At 36.6% G+C, this 23,479-nt stretch overlaps 1 protein-coding gene across 3 annotated transcripts in view; it reads left to right on the top strand.

Moving 5' to 3' along the window:
* Positions 1-23,479, top strand: part of ORC4 (origin recognition complex subunit 4) — a 96,250-nt gene that overhangs the window by 49,946 nt on the left and 22,825 nt on the right. For all 3 annotated transcript variants that reach the window (XM_035008081.1, XM_035008079.1, XM_035008080.1), the window contains exons 5-8: positions 7,428-7,503; positions 7,951-8,036; positions 10,890-10,938; positions 13,576-13,727. In XM_035008081.1, coding sequence (XP_034863972.1) covers positions 7,428-7,503; positions 7,951-8,036; positions 10,890-10,938; positions 13,576-13,727 — 363 coding nt within the window. The remainder of the gene's footprint in view (positions 1-7,427; positions 7,504-7,950; positions 8,037-10,889; positions 10,939-13,575; positions 13,728-23,479) is intronic.

Below are 23,479 nucleotides of genomic sequence, written 5' to 3' on the forward strand. Positions count from 1 at the left end.
TTTGCCCAAGAAGCCATCTGGCCCTGGACTTTTGTTTCTTGGGAGTTTTTTTTTTTTTTTTTAAAGATTTTATTTATTTATTTGCGAGAGAGAGAATGAGAGACAGAGAGCACAAGAGGGAGGAGGGTCAGAGGGAGAAGCAGACTCCCCGCTGAGCAGGGAGCCCGATGCGGGACTCGATCCCGGGACTCAAGGATCATGACCTGAGCCGAAGGCAGTCGCTTAACTGACTGAGCCACCCAGGCGCCCCTCTTGGGAGTTTTTTGATTACTGATTCAGTTTTCTTGCTGGCAATCGGACTTTTCTAATTTTCTATTTCTTCCTTTTTCAGTTTTGGTAGGTTATATGTTTCTAGGAATTTATCCATATTTTCTAGGTTGTCCAGTGTTGGCATATAGTTTTTTGTAATATTCTTCTATAATTGCTTGTAGTTTTTGGTGTTTGTTATTTCTCCTCTCTCATTTGTGATTTTTGTTTATTTGGGTCTTTTCTATGTTTTTCTTGAAAGTCTGGCTAGAGGTGTATCAGTTTTATTGATTTTTTTTTTTTTCTCCCCAAAGAACCAGCTCCCAGTGTCATTGATCTGTTCATTTGGGGTGTTTTTTTGTTTGTTTGTTTGTTTCTATTGCATTTATTTCTGCTCTAATCTTTATTATTTCCTTACTTCTGCTGGTTTTAGGGTTTTTTGTTCTTTTTCTAATTCCATTAGGTATAAGCTTATGTTTACTTGAGATTTTTCTTGCTTCTTGAGGTAGGCCGGTATTGCTATAGGCCCTCTTAAAACCGCTTTTACTGCATCCCAAAGGTTTTTAAACTCTTGTGTGTTTCATATTCGTTTCCATGTACTTTTTTTCTGTCTTCTTTGATTTCCTGGTAGACCCACTCATTGTTTAGTAGCATGTTATTTAACCTCCATGTATTTGTGGTTTTTTGAGATTTTTCCTTGTGGTTGACTTCTAGTTTCATAGCATTGTCGTCATAAAAGTTGCATGGTATGACTCTGATTTTTTTTTTTAATTTGTTGAGGCTTGTTTTATGGCCTAATATGTGATCTACTCTGGAGAATGTTCGATGTGCACTTGAGAAGAATGTGTATTCTGTTGTTTTAGGATGGAATGTTCTGACTTAAATCCTTCTGGTCCAGTGTGTTATTCAAAGCCATTGTGTCCTTGTTGGTTTTCTGTTTAGATGATTTGTCCATTGATGTAAGTGGGGTGTTAAAGTCCGCTACTATTATATTATTATTGATTATTTCCTTTATATTTCTTAACTATTTTATGTATTGGCGTGCTCCCATGTGGGTGTATAAATATTTATTATTGTTATAATTTGCTGGATTGTCCCCTTTATTATTATATAGTGTCCTTCTTAGTCTCTTGTTACAACCTTTGTTTTAAAGTTTATTTTTTCTAATAAAAGTATTGCTACACTGGCTTTCTTTTGACATCTATTTGCATCATAAATGTTTCTCCACCCCCTCACTTTCAATCTGCAGGGATCTTTAGGTCTAAAGTGTAAGCTGCTCTTGTAAGCAGCATATGGATGGGTCTTGTTTTTCTGTCCATCTGTTACCGTACGTCTTTTGATTGGAGCATTTAGTCCATTTGCATTCGGAGTAGTTATTGATAGATATGTATTTAGTCCTATTTTATTACTTACTTTGTGCTTGTTACTGAAGATTTTCTCTTATCCTTTCTTATCTTTCTCTCTTTCATGGTTTGCTGGTTTTCTTTAGTGATAGATTTGGATTTCTTTCTCTTTATTCTTTGCATATTTATTAGTGGTTTTGATTTGTGGTTACCATTACATTTGTGTATAACATCTTCTGCATATAGCAGTCTATATTAAGTTGATGGTTGTTCAAGTTTGAACCCATTCTTTATTCCTCTCCTCCCTGCATTTTAGGTTTATGGTGTCATATTTTACATCCTTTTATTTTGTGAATCCCTTGACTGATTTTTTACAGGAATATTCATTTTACTGGGTTTGTGATCCCTACCTTTGTCCTGTCACTTTTGGTCTCTTCTTTCCACTCAGAGACCTCTCTAATATCTCCTGCAGGGCTCGTTTAGTGGTCATGAGCTCCTTTAGTTTTTATTTGGGAAACTCTTTATTTCTTCTTCTATTGTGAATGATAGCCCTGCTGGAAAGAGTACTTTTGGCTGCATATTTTTCCCATTCAGCACTTTGCATATAATATGACACTCCTTTCTGGCTTGGAAAGTTTCTGCTGAAAAATTCACTGATGGCTTTATGGTATTTCCTTTGTTTGTAACTGTCTTTTTGTTTGTTTGTCGTGCTGCTTTTAATATTTTTTCTTTATCATATTTTCCCATTTTAATTGTATGTGTCTTGGTGTGGATCTACTTTTGTTGATTTTTGTTGGGGTTTCTTTGTGCATCCTGGATCTGGATATTTATTTCCTTCTCCTAATTGGGAACTTTTCAGCTGTTTTTTGAAATAAATTCTTTGCCCCCTTTCCTCTACTCTTTTTCTGGTACTCCTATAATATGAATTTACTATGTTGCATGGGGATGCTGAAGTTCCCTAAGTATATTCTCATTTTGTATAATTCTTTTTTCTCTCTTTTGTTCAGTCTTTTTATTTCCCATTACTTTGTCCATTAGGCTGTTAGTTTGGGCTGTTAGTTTGTTCCTCTGCTTCTTCCAGCCTGCTGTTCATTCCATCAAGCATGTTTCTCATTTCATTTATTGAGCCCTTTATTTCTCCTATGTTATTCCTTATCTCTGTGTTAATGGTCTCATTGATGTGCTCCACTCTTTTCTCAAGTCCAGTGATTATACATATAATCATTGCTTTAAATTCTCCATCACATATGTTACTTATATCTGTTTCATTTCGATCTCTGGCCATGGCCTTGTCATGTTCTTTCATTTGGGACAGATTCCTCTGTCTTCTCATTTTGTCTAAGTCTCTGTATCTGTTTCTGTGTGTTAGGAAAGTCAACTACATCTCATGTTTTTGAGGGCAGTGGCTTTTATAAAAATTATTTATTTAAATTCAATTTAACTAACATATACTGTATTATTAGTTTCAGAGGTAGAATTAAGTAATTCATCAGTTGTATACAACACCCAGTGCTCATTACTTCAAGTGCCCTTCTTAATGCCCATCATGCAGTTACCCCATCCCACCACCCACTTACCCTCAGTTTGTTCCCTATATTAAGAGTCTCTTGTGGTTTGCTTCCCTGTTTTTTCTCTTATTTTATTTTCCCTTCGCTTTCCCTATGTTCATCTATTTAGTTTCTTAAATTCTACATATGAATGAACTCATATGGTATTTGTCTTTGTCTGACTGGCTTATTTCACATAGCATAATATCCTCCAGTTCCATCCACGTCATTGGAAATGGCAAGATTTCATTCTTTTTGATGGCTGAATAATATTCTGTTGTCTATATATACTACATCTTCTTTATCCATTCATCTGTCGTTGGACATTTGGGCTCTTCCCATGCTTTGGCAACTGTAGACATTGCTGCTATAAACAGGGTACATGTACCCTTTGAATCAATATGTTTGTGTCCTTTGGATAAATACCTAGTAGTGCAGTTGCTGGGTTGTAGGGTAGCTCTCTTTTTAACTTTTTGAGGAAACTCCGTACTGTTTCCCAGAGTGGCTGTACCAGTTTGCATTCCCACGAACAGTGTAAGAGGGTTCCCCTTTCTGCACATTGTTGCCAATATCTGTTTCTGTTGTTTCCTGAGTTGTTAATTTTAACCATTCTGACTGGTGTGAGGTGGTATCTCATTGTGGTTTTGATTTGTATTTCCCTGATGGGGGGCAGTGGTTTTATGAATAAGAGATTCTGTAGTGCCCTGCAGTGTAGTGTCTCCTCTTCCCCAGGGCCTGGCACCTCCGGGAGTGTCTCCAGTTTGTGCTACATGTGCTCTGCTATTGTGTTGTCCTGGCTGCTTTATCCTTCATGGCAGTCATCTACTACAGATGCTCTTTGCCTCTTGTGGGCAGTGTTTGGGCCCTGACCTGAATGTGGTGCATTTTAACTAGATGTGGTGTGGTGTGCTTGTGAAATGATACCTTTCACCACCACCACCTGAACCAAGTGTGGGGAGACATCATATTGGCAGGGGGTTTGAGCCAGTATTGTGAGGGAGGGGGCCCATGTGCTGGGACTGAGGAATGAGTGACTGGAAAAGGCAATTCCACCACAGCACAGGGCATGGGGCAGGGCTTGGTATAAGCAAGTTTGGTAGCAAGTGTGGGTGCGAGGCTGTTTTCTTTGGGCAGCTCTATTTATACTGATGAGCATTAGAGCTAAATGGTACTTGCCAGTTCATTTTTTCCCCAGAGGTCTCTCTCTGTGAATACCCTCTCTCTGGGACACTCTTGGAGATGAGCAACTAACCTCCCCACTGTGTGTCCCAGGCACTTTTCAGATTGCTGTATGTCCACAGACTGTTTACCCTGCCTTCTCTCCAAGTACATCCCCAGTGTCCTTCAAGCTCTCCCAGAACCACGCATACTGACCTCTACAACTCCAGGCTTTAAGCCTCCTTGGTTGCAAGAACGCAAGAAATTGAGGCCCTCTAGCTTTCCAGACCAATCCTATGAGGATTCATTTCCTGTGTACTCCCCTGTACTTTAGTCTCCCTTTCCCACTTCTCTGGGACTGTGACTTCCTCCCCACTGCATTGGCTATGATCCATTTCTCTCCCAAGCCAAGACACTCTGCACTTCCTACTGTCTTTGATGTGTCCTCTGTCCTCTTCTCTACCCTTAATTGTGGAGCTTTTTCTGCCATTCTTCAGGTTGATTTCTGGGTTATTTAGGATGATTTAATAGGTATCTATTTGCATTAGTGGGAGCAGGTGAACCTAGGATCCTCCTACTCTGCTGCCATCTTCCTTCCTTATTATAAGTCTCTATATGTGTATGTAAAATGAAGGTATTATTTCCCCCATTTCATTATGTGAATAATTTAAAACAGTTTTCAACAATTTACCAAACATAAAATACTTTAAAACATATAATCAGAGCCAGGGAAATAGAAATATTATTTAAGTAAGATACCAGTTGGTGGGAGGAAGAACATTGCAGATTACTAAGAAGCTATTGCAAAGGCCACATTTTGAGATACCACATTTGTATCATCTGGGAACAAAGTCTTGTGATAGATTCATACTTGCTTAAAGGCCAAGAAGTACCACTTCATTTTTGGACAGTTCTCTGTAAAGAATGTCACTTCTTAGTTGGGCTTTATTTCATAGTATGACAATTGATATTTTGAGATTTCCCTTTTTAAGAGGACTTAGATTACCTATGATCTGAGGTAGAATTCCATTTTTTTAGGCTTATTTATTTTGAGAGAGAGTGCACATGCACGTGAGAGCACGCATCAGGGGAGGGGCAGAGGCAGAAGGAGAGAGAATCTTAAGCAGGCTCTGTGCTCAGCAAGAAGCCAGACGCAGGGCTGGATCTCACCACCCTGGGATCATGAAGTGAGCTGAAATCTAGAGTAAGATGCTTAACCAGCTGAACCACCCAGGCGCCCCAAAATTCCATTTGTTTTAAAAACAATACAGATATACTGGAATAGTTAGTATGTTTGATACCCTATTGTGAAACATAGTAATTTAAAATACTTGCTTCTTCCTGTTTCACAAAGATGTTGCAATGACAAATGGAAATATGATATTGCAAATACAAATAGTATTTTGTTTTTCAAAATGGTTTACCAGTTGTTCTAGTGCCTTTTTTGAATATCTTTTTTGTCCTTACTAAATTTTGATGCCATCTTTCCTAATTTTTTTTTTTTTTTGTATACACAGTCTATTTTGAGGGACCATTTATTTTCTAATGATAGGAGTGGTTTTAGTATTTGTAGTCCTTTATCATTGTTCTTCCTTTTAAAATCTTTTTGGCTTTTCTTAGTTCTACTCATTTTTAAGTTTTTAAAAATGTGTGTGCAGTACTAATGTGAAGAGATGTATATTATATTGCAATATAATTGTAATAAGATGTCACAAGTCAAAAAATAGAGAATAGGAAGTATTTGGCATGGGAATCTGTAGTTACAAAAATCTGAAACTTTATAATTCAACATTTTAAGGTGGTGTAACACCTTATTCAGTGTATTTTTAGTAGTAATTATATTATTATTAGTAATTTTTTTTCATTGCAAGCTCTGCATTTCTTTAATAAGGTCTTTCTCTATATACAGTAGCCCCCCCTCAGCCATGGGACATACATTCCAAGACCTCAGTGAATGCCTAAAACCATGGATAGTACCAAAACCTATATGTACTGTTTTTTCCATTCATATATACCTATGGTAAAGTTTAATGTACAAATTAGGCACAGTAAGAGATTAAAAATAATAACTAATAATAAAATAGAACAGTTATAACAAATATAAGTTATGTGAGTGTGGTGTCTCTGTCTCTCAAAATGTTATATTGTACTCTATTCACCCTTCTTGTGATGATGTGAAATGATAAGATGCCTACATGATGAGATGAAGTTAGGTGAATGATGTAGGCATTATTATGTAACATTAGGCTACTATCGACCTTCTGCCCATAATGTCAAAAGGAGGATTCATGGGGCTCCTGGGTGGCTCAGTCGTTAAGTGTCTGCCTTCGGCTCAGGTCATGATTCCAGGTCCTGGGATTGAGCCCCGCATCGGGCTCCCTGCTCCGCAGGAGGTCTGCTTCTCCCTCTCCCACTCCCCCTGCTTGTGTTCCCTCTCTCGCTGTGTCTCTCTCTCTGTCAAATAAATAAATAAAATCTTTAAAAAAAAAAAAAGGAGGATTCATCTGCTTCCACACCGCAGGTAATTGAAACTGCGGATAAGGAGTGGCTATTATACCTAGCAACTCATAGAGGAAACATCTCTTTTTCAACTTAACCCTTGGTATTTCTTACTTTTTCAATTTTTTATTTCATGATGACATACAGAGTAGTTAACAGTATTTCATAGAAATTGGTATATTGACTGGTGTAGACTTTTCACAATCATTTAACATTGTTGTAGTACATGTTTTTCAATAGCTTTTAAGTGATTTCAAAAATATTTAATAGAATAAATGTTAGAGATAAATAATGAACTGACTCAGACATTGAAGCTCTTAAGTGGCTATAGTTTTATGTGACTTATAGAGAAATTTGTCTTTGAAAACTTGAGGTTGTTTCTAAACATTTATTAGTTTGGGAAAATGATTGAGAGAGCATGACATCAGTCCTGGCTTTGGCATCTTGAGTCTGACATTAGATGTTCTACTTAAACCTTCCTGTTATCTGTGAATAATGTGCAAATTTATTTGTTAGTTTAAAATGGCAATCTTTTTATTATATTCTGTTCACATTATTCATAGTTTAAAAAAGAATATGGGCTTATATTTTTATCTATTATTAAATATTCCATAAACTTTTTAACACCATTTAGTTAATAAACCATGCTTTGAAAGAACTAATGGAAGTAGAAGAAGTGAGTGAAAATGTATTACAAGTTCACCTAAATGGTAAGTATGTCATCATTTTGCCATTGGAAATGATATAAGCCATAGAAGCTTTTTAAAATATAAAGTTTAATTTACTGGTATGTTTTAAAGGTGGGTAATAGTTGTAATTTAAGAACTTGATCCATGTTTAACAACTTTTACTTTAATATACACAATGTTTTTAGAAATTAAAAAAAAATAATAAATGAGGTATGTAACGACTCTTGGTTTTTTGTCTTTTTTTTCTTTTTTTAAAATAAAAGAACCCCAAGGAAGATAGTTCTTTGAGTCTACCAAATGTCTTCATTGCTGAGTTTCAAAAAAGAAATAATGTTATAACAGACTTTTGACTTTTTTCTTTCTAGTTAAATTTAAAAACTATTAGAAAGCTTACTTGACTGCAAAATAATCTTCACTGTATCAAGTATTTCATTTTAATTAAATACTTTTAAATGGGCTTTATTTCAGGACTACTGCAGATCAATGATAAAATTGCCCTAAAGGAAATCACAAGGCAGTTAAATCTGGAAAATGTAGTTGGAGATAAAGTTTTTGTAAGTAACATTTATGTTCTTCTATTAAACAGGGTTTAACGTTTGTATGCCATATTTTCCTAATTTTGGAAGGCTAGGGAGGGTTCAGAGATTCTAAATTGAAATGTGAAAGATTCTTATAAAAAAGTATAATGTACTAGGATGCATTTATTCATCATATCTTTATGTTAAGGCTTTTTTGAAGTAGATGATACTAACTATAAAATAGCCAAGAAATCCATGTTTATGTAGATATTATCTGAGTTTCTTTATCTGTGAGATAAATACTTTGGTTCCCTATCTTTGGAGAAGTTTAATATATTTTTTAAAGTACTACACTCACCCTATTTTTAGTCTTCTGAGACTTGGGTAGCTGGGAGTAATGGAAAATGTGCTGAATTTAAAGCTACAAAAGGTGGATTTGAGTCTTGTCTTAAAACCATTTCCTACTTGATAATCATGGCTAATGAGTATTTCAGAAGTTCAAATTTCTCATCTGTGTTAAATGTGCATTATCTTTATTATACTTCACAGATTTAGTCTAAAGACAAAAGAAAGCATTAAACATAATTTAAGTTTAAAAAATGCTGGATTGGTAATGTACTATACAAATGTCAGTTGTCTCTTATTAAATGTTTTCAGAAACTTAATTCATATCTCATTATTGTAACAGCTTGGAACCGTAGGGTAGTGAAATCAGTAATGTAAATGAAACTGATTAGAAATGTTCTGGAACTTTCATTAAACTTTTTACCCTATCACTTGATTTAAAGGGTTGAAAAGAAATATGGTTAATTTACAGCTACTTTATTTTTCATAATGAAATGACTTAACCTCATATTGCTTATTCAGTTGAAGTCAGAGTTGTGTACATCCCACGTTCATTTTCTCACTAGTGGTCATATAGTGTGGTCATATAGTGTTATCACTCTACAGTGTCTACTCCGTTCTGCAATGACACAGCCATTGTTGTGTAAGCCTCTTAGCATTTAGTAATTTCATTCTTTAGTAATTATCTATAAAAAGGTAAACCAGTCATGTGTTACCCTTCCACACTGTCTGCAGGTTCAAAATGACCCTTCTGTAAGTCTGACATTCTTCCTCCTCTTTAGAATGTAATGTTGAATACAGTGGCTTGCTTGACCAAGGAGATTTACTATTATGTAGGCTCAATTTGGCTTTTGGTTTGCAACTGGATTTGCAACTTTCCTAATTAGACCTATTCTTATTGGATTCATAGGAAATCATAAAAGGCACAATTGTTTATTATTCTAGTCATTACTGTTATCTTAATCATCACATATAGTGATTATTAGTTTAACTTCTACATTATATAGATAAGTCACCTGAGGCTCAGAGAGCAAAATTAGTTTGCCTAATTTTCTTTGAAGGTCATAAAATGGATATTAGGATATTAAGAATCTAAGTCACTTAACCCAGAGCCTTTCTCTTTTGATATACTTATAGCAAATTTGTATATCCCTATACGTATATACAAATATGTATTTATATATAAATATACATGTATATTAATTAAGGATATTCTTCTAATACATGCATATGTATTTATATAATTACATACAGTAAAGGTCAGGTGTAACTGTCTTTAAAAAAAAAGCAAAAGACAAGCAACCTTTGAATAACTGACCACTGATTCACCCACAGATTGCCTCTGAGCTTTTGTTTATATTATGGTAAATGCCTCTTGCCCTAACTACCTTGAAAATAATGTTGATTTGACAACATACAGTTATTATAAAATATGTGGAAGTTCTTAAAAACCTATTAGACTATTTTATATCAGTTCTCTCAATTGGGAAACAAACAAGTGGGTTCTTTTGTCCTGTACATCTTCACAAATTTAAAGTTGGCTATTTCTTTAAATTAAAAAATCTAAATGAAGTAAAAATTAATGACTTAAATGAAAAAAATACTTTAACAGAGCCCTTATCCACAAGTTGGAACATCTGGATAATGCATCTGCTACTCTGTTAATTTCCATATAGAACATTTAAGTTGTATCCAAAAATGTTTTGGCTGTGTTCCAAGTAAACATAGCCAAATTTGATATGATATATACAAATTCTGTAGTATGCTCTTGAATAGGGAAAAACTATTGTAGTATGTAATAATTGAGGCAAATTTCTTCTCCCATTTCCTTTTGGATCTCACTTAAGTTCGTGCTCATTTTTTTTTAATAGTATGTTTTATTTTTTTGTTGTTGGTATTTAAATTTAGTTAACATATAGTGTAATACTGGTTTCAGGGGTAGAATTTAGTGATTCATCACTTATATATAACACCCAGTGCTCCTTAATACCCATCACCCATTTAGTCCATCCCCTGCCCACCCTCCCCTCCATTAACCCTCATGTTGTTCCCTGTTGTTAAGAGTCTCTTATGGTTTGCCTCCCCCTCTTTTTCCCCTTTCCCTGTGTTCATTTGTTTTATTTCTTAAATGTCACTTACGAGTGAAATCATATGGTCATTTTTTTAGTGGTACAAATTAATCTGAGACTTGAAAGAGCTTAATCTATTTGAAGATACAAAGTGCAATGATTTCTGGTTCTCTGTGTTTAGAATACAGCAAGTCTTAAAAACTACCTTTAAATTAAAGTTAACATCTTTACAGACTTTATCCAGAAAATAAAAAATTTTGAGCATGACAAGGTAATGCCATTTTCAATACTATGCCATCTCTCCTTTTATATTTAAGTTTTTAATGGTGCACATGGAAGTATCCAGCTCAGAATCTGGCCACTGACTAGGAAAAAGTAGATACATCGTGTCTATATAGTGTCTAAGAATCAGATAGTCCTCTTTTATTCTTTATTTCATTAAACTTTTAGCTATGGTGTCTTTTTTGTTATTCAGGGGAGTTTTGCTGAAAACCTTTCATTTCTTCTGGAAGCTTTAAAAAAAGGTAAATATTAACATAATTAATACCACCAAAAGGTATCTTTTAGCTTTATTTTTCCCCTGATTATAAAGGTGTTACATATTTTTACAAAAAACAAAAATGTAAAAAACCGTAATAAAGTGATCACTGTAATCCCACAACTGTTACAGTGACTATCCCAATTATTATTATTTTTTAAGAAGTCTCCACGTCGAAAGTGGGGCTTGAACTCATGACCCTGAGATCAAGACTGAGCCGAGATCAAGAGTCGGACACGTGACTGAGCTGCTCACGCAGCCACCCCATGATGATCCCAGTTAACATTTGGTTTCATGTCTTTATTCACCTGCAGTGTATCACTGATGCAGATGGACATAATTTTTTATAAGAATAAAATGATTTTCTATATTGTATAATGTATATCTTGTTCACTTATGTAACAGGATGTAGTGAGCACCTATGTCAGTAAATAGTGAGCTACACCATCATTTTCATGGTTCTCATATATTCTGTTTTATAAATTAACTATACTTAAAATGTAATAAATTAGAAGTTACTAATCACCAGTTACGAATTTTGATTTCTAACTTTGTATAATTAGGAAGAAATGCTTAGGTGATTATTTAGATATTTCCTAGGGTAAATTTTAATGAGTAGAATTCTGGATTAAACAGTACCACATTTAAAAGAAAAATTATAGGGGTGCCTGGTGTGGCTTATTCTGTTAAGCTTCTGCCTTTGGCTCAAGTCATAATCCCAGGGTCCTGGATTCGAGCCCTACATTGGGCTCCCTACTCAGCAGGGAGCCTGCTTCTCCCTCTCCCTCTGTCTGCTGCTCCATCTGCTTGTGCTCTGTCAAATAAATAAAATCTTTAAATAAAAATAACTTAAAAAATAATACTTATAGGGGCACCTGGGTGGCTCAGTTGTTAAGCGTCTGCCTTCGGCTCAGGTTATGATCCCAAGAACCTGGGATTGAGTCCCGGGAAGGCTCCTTGCTCAGCAGAGAGTCTGCTTCTCCCTATCCCTCTGCCCCTCCCCTTGCTCATGCTCTCTCTGTCTCTCTCTCTCAAATAAATAAATAAATCTTAGGAAGGAAGGAAGGGGACAAAGGGGGAAAGAAAGAAAGGGGGAAAGGGAAAAAAGGAAGAATAGAACCAAACTACCCTAGAAGTTCAATTTCAAATCTAAACATATTTAAGAGTACCTTTTCCTTTTCAACTTTTATTCACAATTATTAATTTTCATGTCTGCCTAAGAGAAAAAAATACATCTCTTAGTTTGATATGCATTATTGTGCTATTTATGCTCATCACTTCATATTTTTATTAAACACTGATATTTCTTGGTTTATGTATTTCTTGTTGATTCTTTGCCTTATTTTGGTGGTGTTTATCCCATACTCATTTATGGGAATTCTTTTTGGACTTCTGTGCTGAAAAGAAATTTTAAATTTTTTGTATCATCAGTATTTTTCTCCAGATTTTGAAGGCATTGACTTCTGTTTTCATCTAATACATATATTTCATAATTTGGCGGGAGTTTATTTTGATAAGGTGTAAAGTGGAGAACTAATCTTGTATAAGCCACTTTTCCCCATTGATTTATAATGGTATATTTTATCAAATACTACATTTCTTTTTTTTTAAGATTTTATTTATTTGTCGGAGAAAGACTGCACAAGCAGGGTGAGCAGTGGGCAGAGGGAGAAGCAGGCTCCCCACTGAGCAAGGAGCCCATGCAGGACTCCAACCCTGGGCCCTGGGGTCATGACCTGAGCTGAAGGCAGACGCTTAACCAACTGAGCCACCCAGGCATCCCTCAAATGCTACATTTCTATATTATATAGTTCTGTTTATAGACTCTTTGAGTAGTCCTTGTGGTTTTCATGACATATAGGTTACTGTATGTTTTGTTATCTGTTAAGTGTCCCCTTATCAGATTTTCTTTTAACTTGTTTATGTGAATATAAAGCCTTAAACCTTAAGGTAATAGTGATTCTTTTGCCCTTATAGTTTCTCCCGTTGTAATGAGAAAAATGAATTCACAGAGTCATGTTGAACTTTCCCCTGTTGTTGAAATATTAAAACTTTGTTGGGGTGCCTTAAAAAAAAACTGTGGTTAGAAGGAGTTAAAAGTGGCTTTGGTTGAATTTCCTAGTTTAATGATTATTTATAAAAAATTACAAATACTTGGGAAGATAGTTTGCATTTCTGCTAACTAAACAAGTCTCTTTTGAAGCAAAAGTTTTGTTCATAAGTTAGTGACTCCCTGTATTATTAATCCCAAAGTGTTTTGGTCTATTTAGGTGTTAAGAGATCCTTGTCAACTTTATGATGACAGAAGATTATATTTACATACTTTTAAAAACAACAGTCTTGTCATTTAAATAATGTTCTTAATTTTTCATCAGTAAACTACTAGAGTCACGTAATTAGACTGTGAACTACTTGAGGGCAGTAAAGGCTATCTTGTCCTGTGAATAATTTTTTTGTTGTTGAATAAATGTATAGGCATTGCTAAGTATCCTATGCAAAGTAGGTTTTCAATATATGTTTGTTGAATTGAGTTTTAACAACTAAAGTGTAGTAAATAATTTGGAAACTTAAGAAAGGTTGGTATAGTTGCTTCTTAATATATAAAACTCTTATTTTATCTTAGGTGACCGGTCTACTAGTTGCCCAGTGATCTTCATATTAGATGAATTTGATCTTTTTGCTCATCATAAAAACCAAACACTCCTCTATAATCTGTTTGACATTTCTCAGTCTGCACAGACTCCACTAGCAGTTATTGGTCTTACATGTAGATTGGTAAGTTTTTCTTTCTATTAAAAAATTGATTATTATATCAATTAAATTGATTAATTGATTAAAATTAAATTTATTTAATTAGAAAATTAAAGCTTAATTACTGATATCATCACTTATGTAGGTTATTATATCAGGCATTTTTTCAAATGTGTTTCACTAGTGCCTGTTGCATTTATCCTACTTTTTTTTTTTTAATTTTATTTTACTATGTTATGTTAATCACCATACATTACATTAGTTTTTGATGTAGTGTTCCATGATTCATTGTTTGCGTATAACACCCAGTGTTCCATGCAGTATGTGCCCTACTTAATATCCATCACTGGGCTAACCTATCCCCCCACCTCCCTCCCCTCTAAAACCTTCAGTTTGTTTCTCAGAGTCCATAGTCTCTCATGGTGCATCTCCCCCTCCAATTTACCCCCCCTTCATTTTTCTTTCCTACTATCTTCTTTTTATTTGTTTCAGAGGTACAGGTCTTAGATAATTCACAGCCTGCACCATAGCACATACTCTCCCCAGTGTCCATCATCCAGCCACCCCATTTATCCCATCCCCCACCACTCCAGCAACCCTCCGTTTGTTTCCTGAGAGTAAGAATTCCTCATATCAGTGAGATCATATGATACTTGTCCTTCTCTCTGATTGACTTATTTTCTTAGCGTAATACCCTCTAGTTCTGTCCATGTCATTGCAAATGGCAAGAGTTCATGTTTTTGATGGCTGCATAATATTCCATTGTATATATATACCACATCTTCTTTATCCATTCATCTATTGATGGACATCTTGGCTCTTTCCACAGTTTGGCTGTTGTGGACATTGCTGCTATAAACATTGGGGTGCACGTACCCCTTCAGATCTCTACATTTGTATCTTTGGGGTAAATACCCAGTAGTGCAATTGCTGGGTCGTACGGTAGCTCTATTTTCAACTTTTTGAGGAACCTCCATACTGTTTTCCAGAGTTGGCTGCACCAGCTTGCATTCCTACCAACAGTGTAGGAGGGTTCCCCTTTCTCCGCATCCTCGCCAACATCTGTCGTTTCCTGACTTGTTAATTTTAGGCATTCTGACTGGTGTGAGGTGGTATCTCATTGAGGTTTTGGTTTGGATTTCCCTGATGCCGAGTGATGTTGAGCACATTTTCATGTGTCTGTTAGCCATTTGGATATCTTCTTTGGAAAAATGTCTGTTCATGTCCTCTGACCATTTCTTGATTGGATTATTTGTTCTTCAGGTGTTGAGTTTGATAAGTTATTTATAGATTTTGGATACTAGCCCTTTATCTGATATATCATTTGCAAATATCTTCTCCCATTCTGTCAGTTGTCTTGGTTTTGTTGACTGTTTCCTTTGCTGTGCAGGAGCTTTTTATTTTGATGAAGTCCCAATAGTTCATTTTTGCCCTTGCTTCCCTTGCCTTTGGCGATGTTTCTAGGAAGAAGTTGCTGCGGCTGAGGTTGAGGAGGTTGCTGCCTTTGTTCTCCTCTAGGATTTTGATGGGTTCCTGTCTCACATTTAGATCTTTCATCCATTTTGAGTCTATTTTTGTGTGTGGTGTAAGGAAATGGTCCAGTTTCATTCTTCTGCATGTGGCTGTCCAGTTTTCCCAACACCATTTGTGAGGAGACTGTCTTTTTTCCATTGGACATTCTTTCCTGCTTTGTTGGAGATGAATTGAGGGTCCATTTCTGGGCTCTCTATTCTGTTCCATTGATCTCTGTGTCTGTTTTTGTGCAAGTACCATACTGTCTTGATGATTACAGCTTTGTAATAGGGCTTGAAGTCCGGAATTGTGATGCCACCAGCTTTGCTTTTCTTTTTCAACATTGCTCTGGCTATTTAGGGTCTTTTCTGGTTCCATACAAATTTTAGGATTATTTGCTCCATTTCTTTGAAAAAAGTGGATGGTGTTTTGATAGGGATTGCATTAAATGTGTAGATTGCTCTAGGTAGCATTGACATCTTCACAATATTTGTTCTTGAATCCATGAGCATGGAACTTTTTTCCATTTCTTTGTGTCTTCCTCAATTTCTTCCATGAGTGTTTTATAGTTTTCTGAGTACAGATTCTTTGCCTCTTTGGTTAGATTTATTCCTAGGTATCTTAAGGTTTTGGGTGCAATTGTAAATGGGATCGACTCCTAAATTTCTCTTCTGTCTTATTGTTGGTGTATAGAAATGCAACTGATTTCTGTACTTGATGTTATATCCTGCCACTTTACTGAATTCCTATATGAGTTCTAGCAGTTTTGGGGTGGAGTCTTTTGGGTTTTCCACATAAAGTATCATATCATCTGCAAGGAGTGAGAGTTTGACTTCTTTGCCAATTCGGATGCCTTTTATTTCTTTTTGTTGTCTAACTGCTGTGGCTAGGAATTCTAGTACTATGTTGAAGAGCAGTGGTGATAGTGGACATCCTTGCCGTGTTCCTGATCTTGGGGGAAAAGCTCTCAGTTTTTCCCTATTAAGAATGATATTCGCTATGGGTTTTTCATATATGGCTCTTATGATATTGAGGTATGTACCCTCTGTCCCTACAATCTGGAGTTTTAATCAAGAAAGGATGCTCTACTTTGTCAGATGCTTTTTCTGCATCTATTGAGAGGATCATATGGTTCTTGTTCTTTCTTTTATTAATGTATTGTATCACATTGATTGATTTGCGGATGTTGAACCAACCTTGCAGCCCAGGAATGAATCCCGCTTGGTCGTGGTGAATAATTCTTTTAATGTACTGTTGGATCCTATTGACTAGTATTTTGGTGAGAATTTTTGCATCCATGTTCATCGGGGATATTGGTCTGTAATTCTCCTTTTTGATGGGGTCTTTATCTGATTTTGGGATCAAGGTAATGCTGGCCTCATAAAATGAGTTTGGAAGTTTTCCTTCCATTTCTATTTTTTGGAACAGTTTCAGAAGAATAGGGATGAATTCTTCTTTAAATGTATGGTAGAATTCCCCTTGGAAACCATCTGGCCCTGAGCTCTTGTTTGTTGGGAGATTTTTGATTACTACTTCAATTTCCTTAGTGGTTATTGGTCTGTTCAGGTTTTCTATTTCTTCCTGGTTCAGTTTTGGTGGTTTATACATCTCTAGGAATGCATCCATTTCTTCCAGGTTATCTAATTTGCTGGCCTATAGTTGCTCATAATATGTTCTTGTAATTGTTTTCATTTCTTTGGTGTTGGTTGTGATCTGTCCTCTTTCATTCATGATTTTATTTGGGTCTTTTTTTTCCTTTTTGATAAGTCTGGCCAGGGGTCTATCAGTCTTATTAATTCTTTCAAAGAACCAGCTCCTAGTTCCGTAGATCTGTTCTCCTGTTCTTTTGGTTTCTGTTTCATTGATTTCTGCTCTGATCTTTATTATTGCTCTTCTCCTGCTGTGTTTCGGCTTTATTTGCTGTTCTTTCTCCAGCTCCTTTAGGTGTAGGGTTAGGTTGTGTATTTGAGACCTTTCTTGTTTCTTGAAGGACCGCCTTGCTGCATCCCAAAGATTTTGAACAGTTGTTTTCATTTTCATTTGTTTCCATGAATTTTTTAAATTCTTTAATTTCCTGGTTGACCCATTCATTCTTTAGTAGGATGCTCTTTAGACTCCATCTATTTGAGTTCTTTCCGACTTTCCTCTTGTAATTGAGTTCTAGTTTCAAAGCATTGTGGTCCAAACATAGGCAGGGAATGACCCCAATCTTTTGGTGCCAGTTGAGACCTGATTCGTGACCTAGGATGTGATCTATTCTGGAGAATGTTCCATGGGCACTAGAGAAAAATGTGTATTCTGTTGCTTTGGGATGGAATGTTCTGAATATATCTGTGAAGTCCATTTATTCTAGTGTGTCATTTAAAGTCTTTATTTCCTTGTTGATCTTTTGCTTAGATGATCTGTCCATTTCAGTGAGGGGGGTGATAAAGTCCTATACTATTATTGTATCGTTGTCGATATGTTTCTTTGATTTTGTTATTAATTGGCTTACATAATTGTCTGCTCCCTTGTTAGGGGCATAGATATTTACAATTGTTAGATCTTCTTTTTGGATAAACCCCTTAAGTAGGATATAGTATCCTTCCTCATCTCTTATTATAGTCTTTGGTTTAAAATCTAATTTTCAGGGGCGCCTGGGTGGCTCAGTTGTTAAGCGTCTGCCTTCTGCTCAGGTCATGGTCCCAGGGTCCTGGAATTGAGCCCCACATCGGGCTCCCTGCTTGCGCAGAAAGCCTGCTTCTCTCCCTCTGTCCCTGCTTGTGTTCCCTCTTGTGCTGTGTCTCTCTCTGTCAAATAAGTAAAATCTTTAAAAAATAATAATAAAATAAAATCTAATTTGTCTAATATAAGGATTGCCACCCCAGCTTTCTTTTGATGTCTGTTAACATGGTAAATGGTTTTCCACCCCCTCACTTTCAATCTGGAGGTGTCTTTGGGTCTAAAATGAGTCTCTTGCAGACAGCATATTGAAGGGTCTTGTTTTTTTATCCAGTCTGATACCCTTTGTCTTTCGATTAGGGCATTTAGCCCATTTACATTCAGGGTAACTATTGAAAGATAGGAATTTAGTGCCATTGTATTGCCTGTTAGGTGACTGTTACTGTATATTGTCTCTATTCTTTCTGGTCTATGTTACTTTTAGGCTCTCTCTCTTTGCTTAGAGGACCCCTTTCAATATTTCTTGTAGGGGTGGTTTGGTGTTTGCAAATTCTTTTAGTTTTTGTTTGTCCTGAAAGCTTTTTATCTCTCCTTCTACTTTCAATGACAGCCTAGCTGGATATAGTATTCTTGGCTGCATATTTTACTTGTTTAGTGCTCTGAATATATCATGCTAGTCCTTTCTGGCCTGCCAGGTCTCTGTGGCTAGGTCTGCTGTCAATCTCATATTTCTACCATTGTAGGTTACAGACCTCTTGTCCCCAGCTGCTTTCATGATTTTCTCTTTTATTGTGAGACTTGTTAAGTTTTACTATTAGATATTGAGGTGTTGACCAATTTTTATTGATTTTGAGGGGGTTCTCTGTGTCTCCTGGATTTTGATGCCTGTTTCCTTCCCCAAATTAGGGAATTTCTCTGCTATAATTTCCTCCAATATACCTTCTGCCCCTCTCTCTCTTTCTTCTTCTTCTGGGATCCCAATTATTCTAATATTGTTTCGTCTTGTGGTATCACTTCTCTCTCGAATTCTGCCCTCGTGATCCCATAATTGTTCCTCTCTCTTTTTCTCAGCTTCTTTATGCTCCATCATTGGTCTTCTATATCACTAATTCTCTCTTCTGCCTCATTTATCCTAGCAGTTAGAGCCTCCCATTTTTGATTGCACCTCATTAATAGCCTTTTCGATTTTGACTTGGTTAGATTTTAGTTCTTTCATTTCTCCAGAAAGGGATTCTGTAGTATCTTCCATGCTTTTTTCAAGCCCAGCTAGTATCTTTATAATCGTCACTCTCAACTCTAGTTCTGACATCTTACTAATGTCCGTATTGATTAGGTCCCTGGCAGTTGGTACTGCTTCTTGTTCTTTTTTTTGAGATGAGTTTTTCCATCTTGTCATTTTGTCCAGAGGAGAATAGATGAATGATAGAACCAAATGCTAACAGGGTAACAACAACCCCAGAAAAATATACACTAAACCAATCAGAAGAGACCCAAACCCGGGGGGAAAAGAGTGGGGGGGAAATGTGATCAGACTGGTGAATAGATCAGAGCCACACACTAGATTTTGGGCATATTTTGGTCTGTTAGAAAAACTTCCTCCCAAAATTTTAAAGAAAGAAAAACATATATGTACAAAAAGAAGGGTAAATACGATGAAGGGATGGAATATGACTGTAAAGATGAAAATTATAAAAGATTTTATAAAATGAATTGATAAGTTGGTTGAAAAAAGAAGAGAAATTTTTTTAAAAATTTAAAAAAAAGAGGGAATGTGTTGGGCACCTGGGTGGCTCAGTTGGTTAAGTGACTGCCTTTGGCTCAGGTCATGATCCTGGAGTCCCGGGATCGAGTCCTGCATCAGGCTCCCTGCTCAGCAGGGAGTCTGCTTCTCCCTCTGACCCTCCCCCCTCTTATATGCTCTCTCTCTCTCTCAAATAAATAAATGAAATCTTTAAAAAAAAAAAAAAAGAGGGAATGTGATCAGGCAGGAGACCAGAACAAAGCCATACACTAGAGATTTGGGGTATATTTTGGTCTGTTAGAAGAAACTGTATCCCAAAATTTTAAAGGGAGAACAACTTCTATGTATACAAAAAATAAGGTTAACTACAGTGAAGGGTTAGAAATCTATGATTATAAAAAGGAAAATTAAAAAAGATTTTTATAAAAGGGATTGATAAGATGTTGGTTGAAAAAGGGAAAAAGACAAATGTGAAAACAGTAGAAAAAGAAAAAAATAAAGATAATTTTAAAAATTAACTTTGAAAGACTAAAGAATCATGGGGAAAAAAGCCATGAATTCTATGTTCTGTACTCCCCTAGTGCTGGAGTTCTGCTGTTCTCATTGATCAGTAAACTTGGTCTTGGCTGGCTGTTCTTGCTGATCTTCTGGGGGAGGGGCCTGTTGCAGTGATTCTCAAATGTCTTTGCCTGAGGTGGAATTGCCCTGTCCTTGCCAGGGGCAGGCCAAGTAATCTGCTCTGGTTTGCTCTCGGTAGCTTTTGTTCCCTGAAAGCTTTCCCTACAGCTCTGAAGGACAAGAGTGAAAATGGCGGCCTCCCAATCTCTGCCCAGGAGGAGCCAAGAGCTCGGGGCCCCACTCCTCAGTGAGCCCCCAGAGAAAAGCAGTCAATCACTCCTGTCTCCCCAGTCTCTGGCCACCTCCATGCTCACCCGGCCTGTGACCCAGCGCCTCTGTCTCTGGCACACGACCCCGTTTGGAGTCTCCAAACCCAACAGATTCCTGCATTGCGCTCCCATGCCGCTCCTCCTGGGGGAGGAAGGGGACTCTCCCCAGATCTGCCGCTTGTCGGGTCCCTGCTGAAGGAGTAGTGGCCCGACTGTGCCGTGGGTCATGGCTAATTGTAGCCCCTAGCTGAGAGCCCACTCCTAGGCCCCATCTCTGCAGCTGGCTTCCTGCTCCGATACCTGGGAGCTCTGCCGTGCTCAGGCACCCCCGGTCTTTCTGTGACCCTGAGGGTCCTGGGACCACACTGTCCCAACGAAGGTTCCCCCCCCCAGCTTAGCCACTGGAGTGACGTCCCTTGGCGGAGCTGACTTCTAAAATTTCTGATTTTGTGCTCCGCTGCTCTATCACTTGCCGGCAGCTGGCTGGCGGAGGCTCCCTCCCCACCCCAAGTCTGTCTTCCTGAATATCGCCTGGGATTCACTTCTCCGCACAGTCTCCGTTCCAGAAAGTGGTTGCTTTTCTGTTCGGAGAGTTGCTGCTATTCTTTTCTTCAATCTTCTGTTGAGTTTGTAGGTGTTCAGAATGGTTGGATCCCTGTTTAGCTGAATTCCTGGGACCAGATGAAATTTAGGTCTCCTACTCCTTTGCCATCTTGCTTCACCTCTCCGCATTTATCCCACTTTTCAGCTCAGATTGAAGAAAATAAGAAAACATTTATCATACATGCTCATAAACTAATAGCTCCCTCCCTCCAGTGGAATCCACTGAATAAAAAAAATGTGATGTCAGATTATGCTAGTATAATATCTACATTAGCAAGTAAAGAGAAAATTAATTGCACCACTATTTTATTAAAATTGTTAATAGTTTCTACTTTTATATTTAAGACTGTTTCTTTTTTTTTGAAAATGCTTAGAATTGAGTAAAAATGATAGTATCCCATCTTTGTAAGTATTCATCTCCAGAAATGGAAGGGATTACTTCTATCAAGCTGTCACAGTAGATAGTGGCTTCTTTGCTTCTTGGGGGTGATTTTAGAATGATTTTAACCATAGTCTCAATGTCACTATCACATTACTTTATGAAGACTCTCTACATGTTGAACCTTATATACTTCAGATGGCTACATAGGCCTTTTTTTGTTTATATTCTTTTACATCATAAACTTTCTTACTGAATTCAGGTAAAACTGGTATTTAAGAGTCCTCTCTTCTCATACTGTGCCTGCCATGGGTCTGTTGTTTTCATTCTTCTTTTTCCTATTTCATTCTTGGCAGATTTGTGGTCAGACCCATTTACTTCTGTTCCTTTCCTACAGCTGTTTCCTTCTTAGAAAAGTGAAATGCTTTACTGAGTCATCTTTCAACAGTCTTCCTTCCAGTGTTGTTTTCCTGTGGAGTGTCTTTCTCTGTCCTCTTTCCCCAGTGCTTTAGAGTTTATGATATATGCCTTCATAATAAGTCTCCCTCATAGAACCTCTGCCTGGTTCTTCACATATCTTTATTCCTCTTTGTCAAAAGCAGCAGTCATACCACAGGAGTTCAGGAAGCATCTTCCTTCTTGCTAAAAAAAAAATCTTTCTTTGGGTAGAAGTAGCAGTGGCAGATGTTACTGACCCATTGAAGGACCAGATAAAGAATCAGCTGCTCTTTAGCAGTGTTATCATAGGCCTTTAAAAATTCTATATGTATAATTCTCCCAACTATACTGTTCAAGTCTATTGTATGTCTGTGTTTATAGGGGAAAAGCAAAAGGATAGATGGATTAGTGACTTTACTAACAAACAGCCTCTTCTCTGTGGAAGTAGTTCTTTTTTTTTATTATTATTCCTTTTATTCCCACATTGCCAACTTCAGTCATTTCTGTCCACTAAAATATCTTTTACTTCCACCTTTCTTTCCATTCCCAAGTTCAAGCTCTTAATTACTGCTGGCATAGAGTGTTGTTTGCACTACCTTTCCGCCACCTACCTACATGGGTGTTCTAGAACTGCTCATTAATAGAAAATTTATAATATTGCTGTCTCTAAACATAACTTCATTCTCTTTTCATTGTGCTTGCACTGTATTTTTCTTTGAGCTATAAAAACATCCCAGGTTTTTCATTCACTTTCTCCCTACTAACCCCAAGCTATTAATCTTTCCTGTCTTCTTTTCCAGACTACCCATGATCCCATTTTGATCACTTGAATTCTTTCCTCTATATGATTGGTTTCTTAACCTAGCTATTATGACAATCATCTGGGTAGATTTAAAAATCCATATTTTAGGTCCTCACCACAGCTTTTTTTTTTTTTAAGTTCTTTTATAGAAAAATGACAATCAACTTGATTCCTAACTTCTGAAGGAAAAATAGCACAAATGCAAGTACTTTCTAAAATATCAGTGTAAAAAAGCCAAAAGACAGACTAACTTACCAGTGTCATGCTGTTTTCCTGCAAGTTTCCTCTCCTATAGTTTGTTCCTTCATTTCACCATGGCTTCAGCTTGAATTTATAGGTAGTTTAGTGAACTGAATTTTTCTCCATTACATATGCTACTTCTTGAGTCGTCGTTACATAAAACAATGAAGATGTTTAAATTTTCAGGAATGTAGTAAGTCTTACTATATTTTGCTGTTTTTTTAAATCTGAATTCTTCACGTATCTTTATTCCTCTTTGTCAGTGTATGAAATTCCTTATTGAAATTCTTGGTGTTATTGTGGCAGAGAACTATTCAATAATAGAATTTTTTTGCAATTGTTGGTCTTGGAATGTTAAAGATTAACTGAGAATAGCATAGTAGGAAAAAGGCATGACATCACCAGTCCTACACATGCTTAGAAGGGGATTATTAAAAGTGGCTTGTATAACTGTAAGGATATCAAGGGAATGATTTGAGTTTTCGGAGGCTTGCATAAAATGCTTAATTGTAT

This window comes from Mirounga leonina, unplaced genomic scaffold (genome assembly GCF_011800145.1).
Source record: "Mirounga leonina isolate KUSES-001 unplaced genomic scaffold, KU_Mleo_1.0 Mir_151, whole genome shotgun sequence".
Classification (NCBI taxonomy): domain Eukaryota; kingdom Metazoa; phylum Chordata; class Mammalia; order Carnivora; family Phocidae; genus Mirounga; species Mirounga leonina.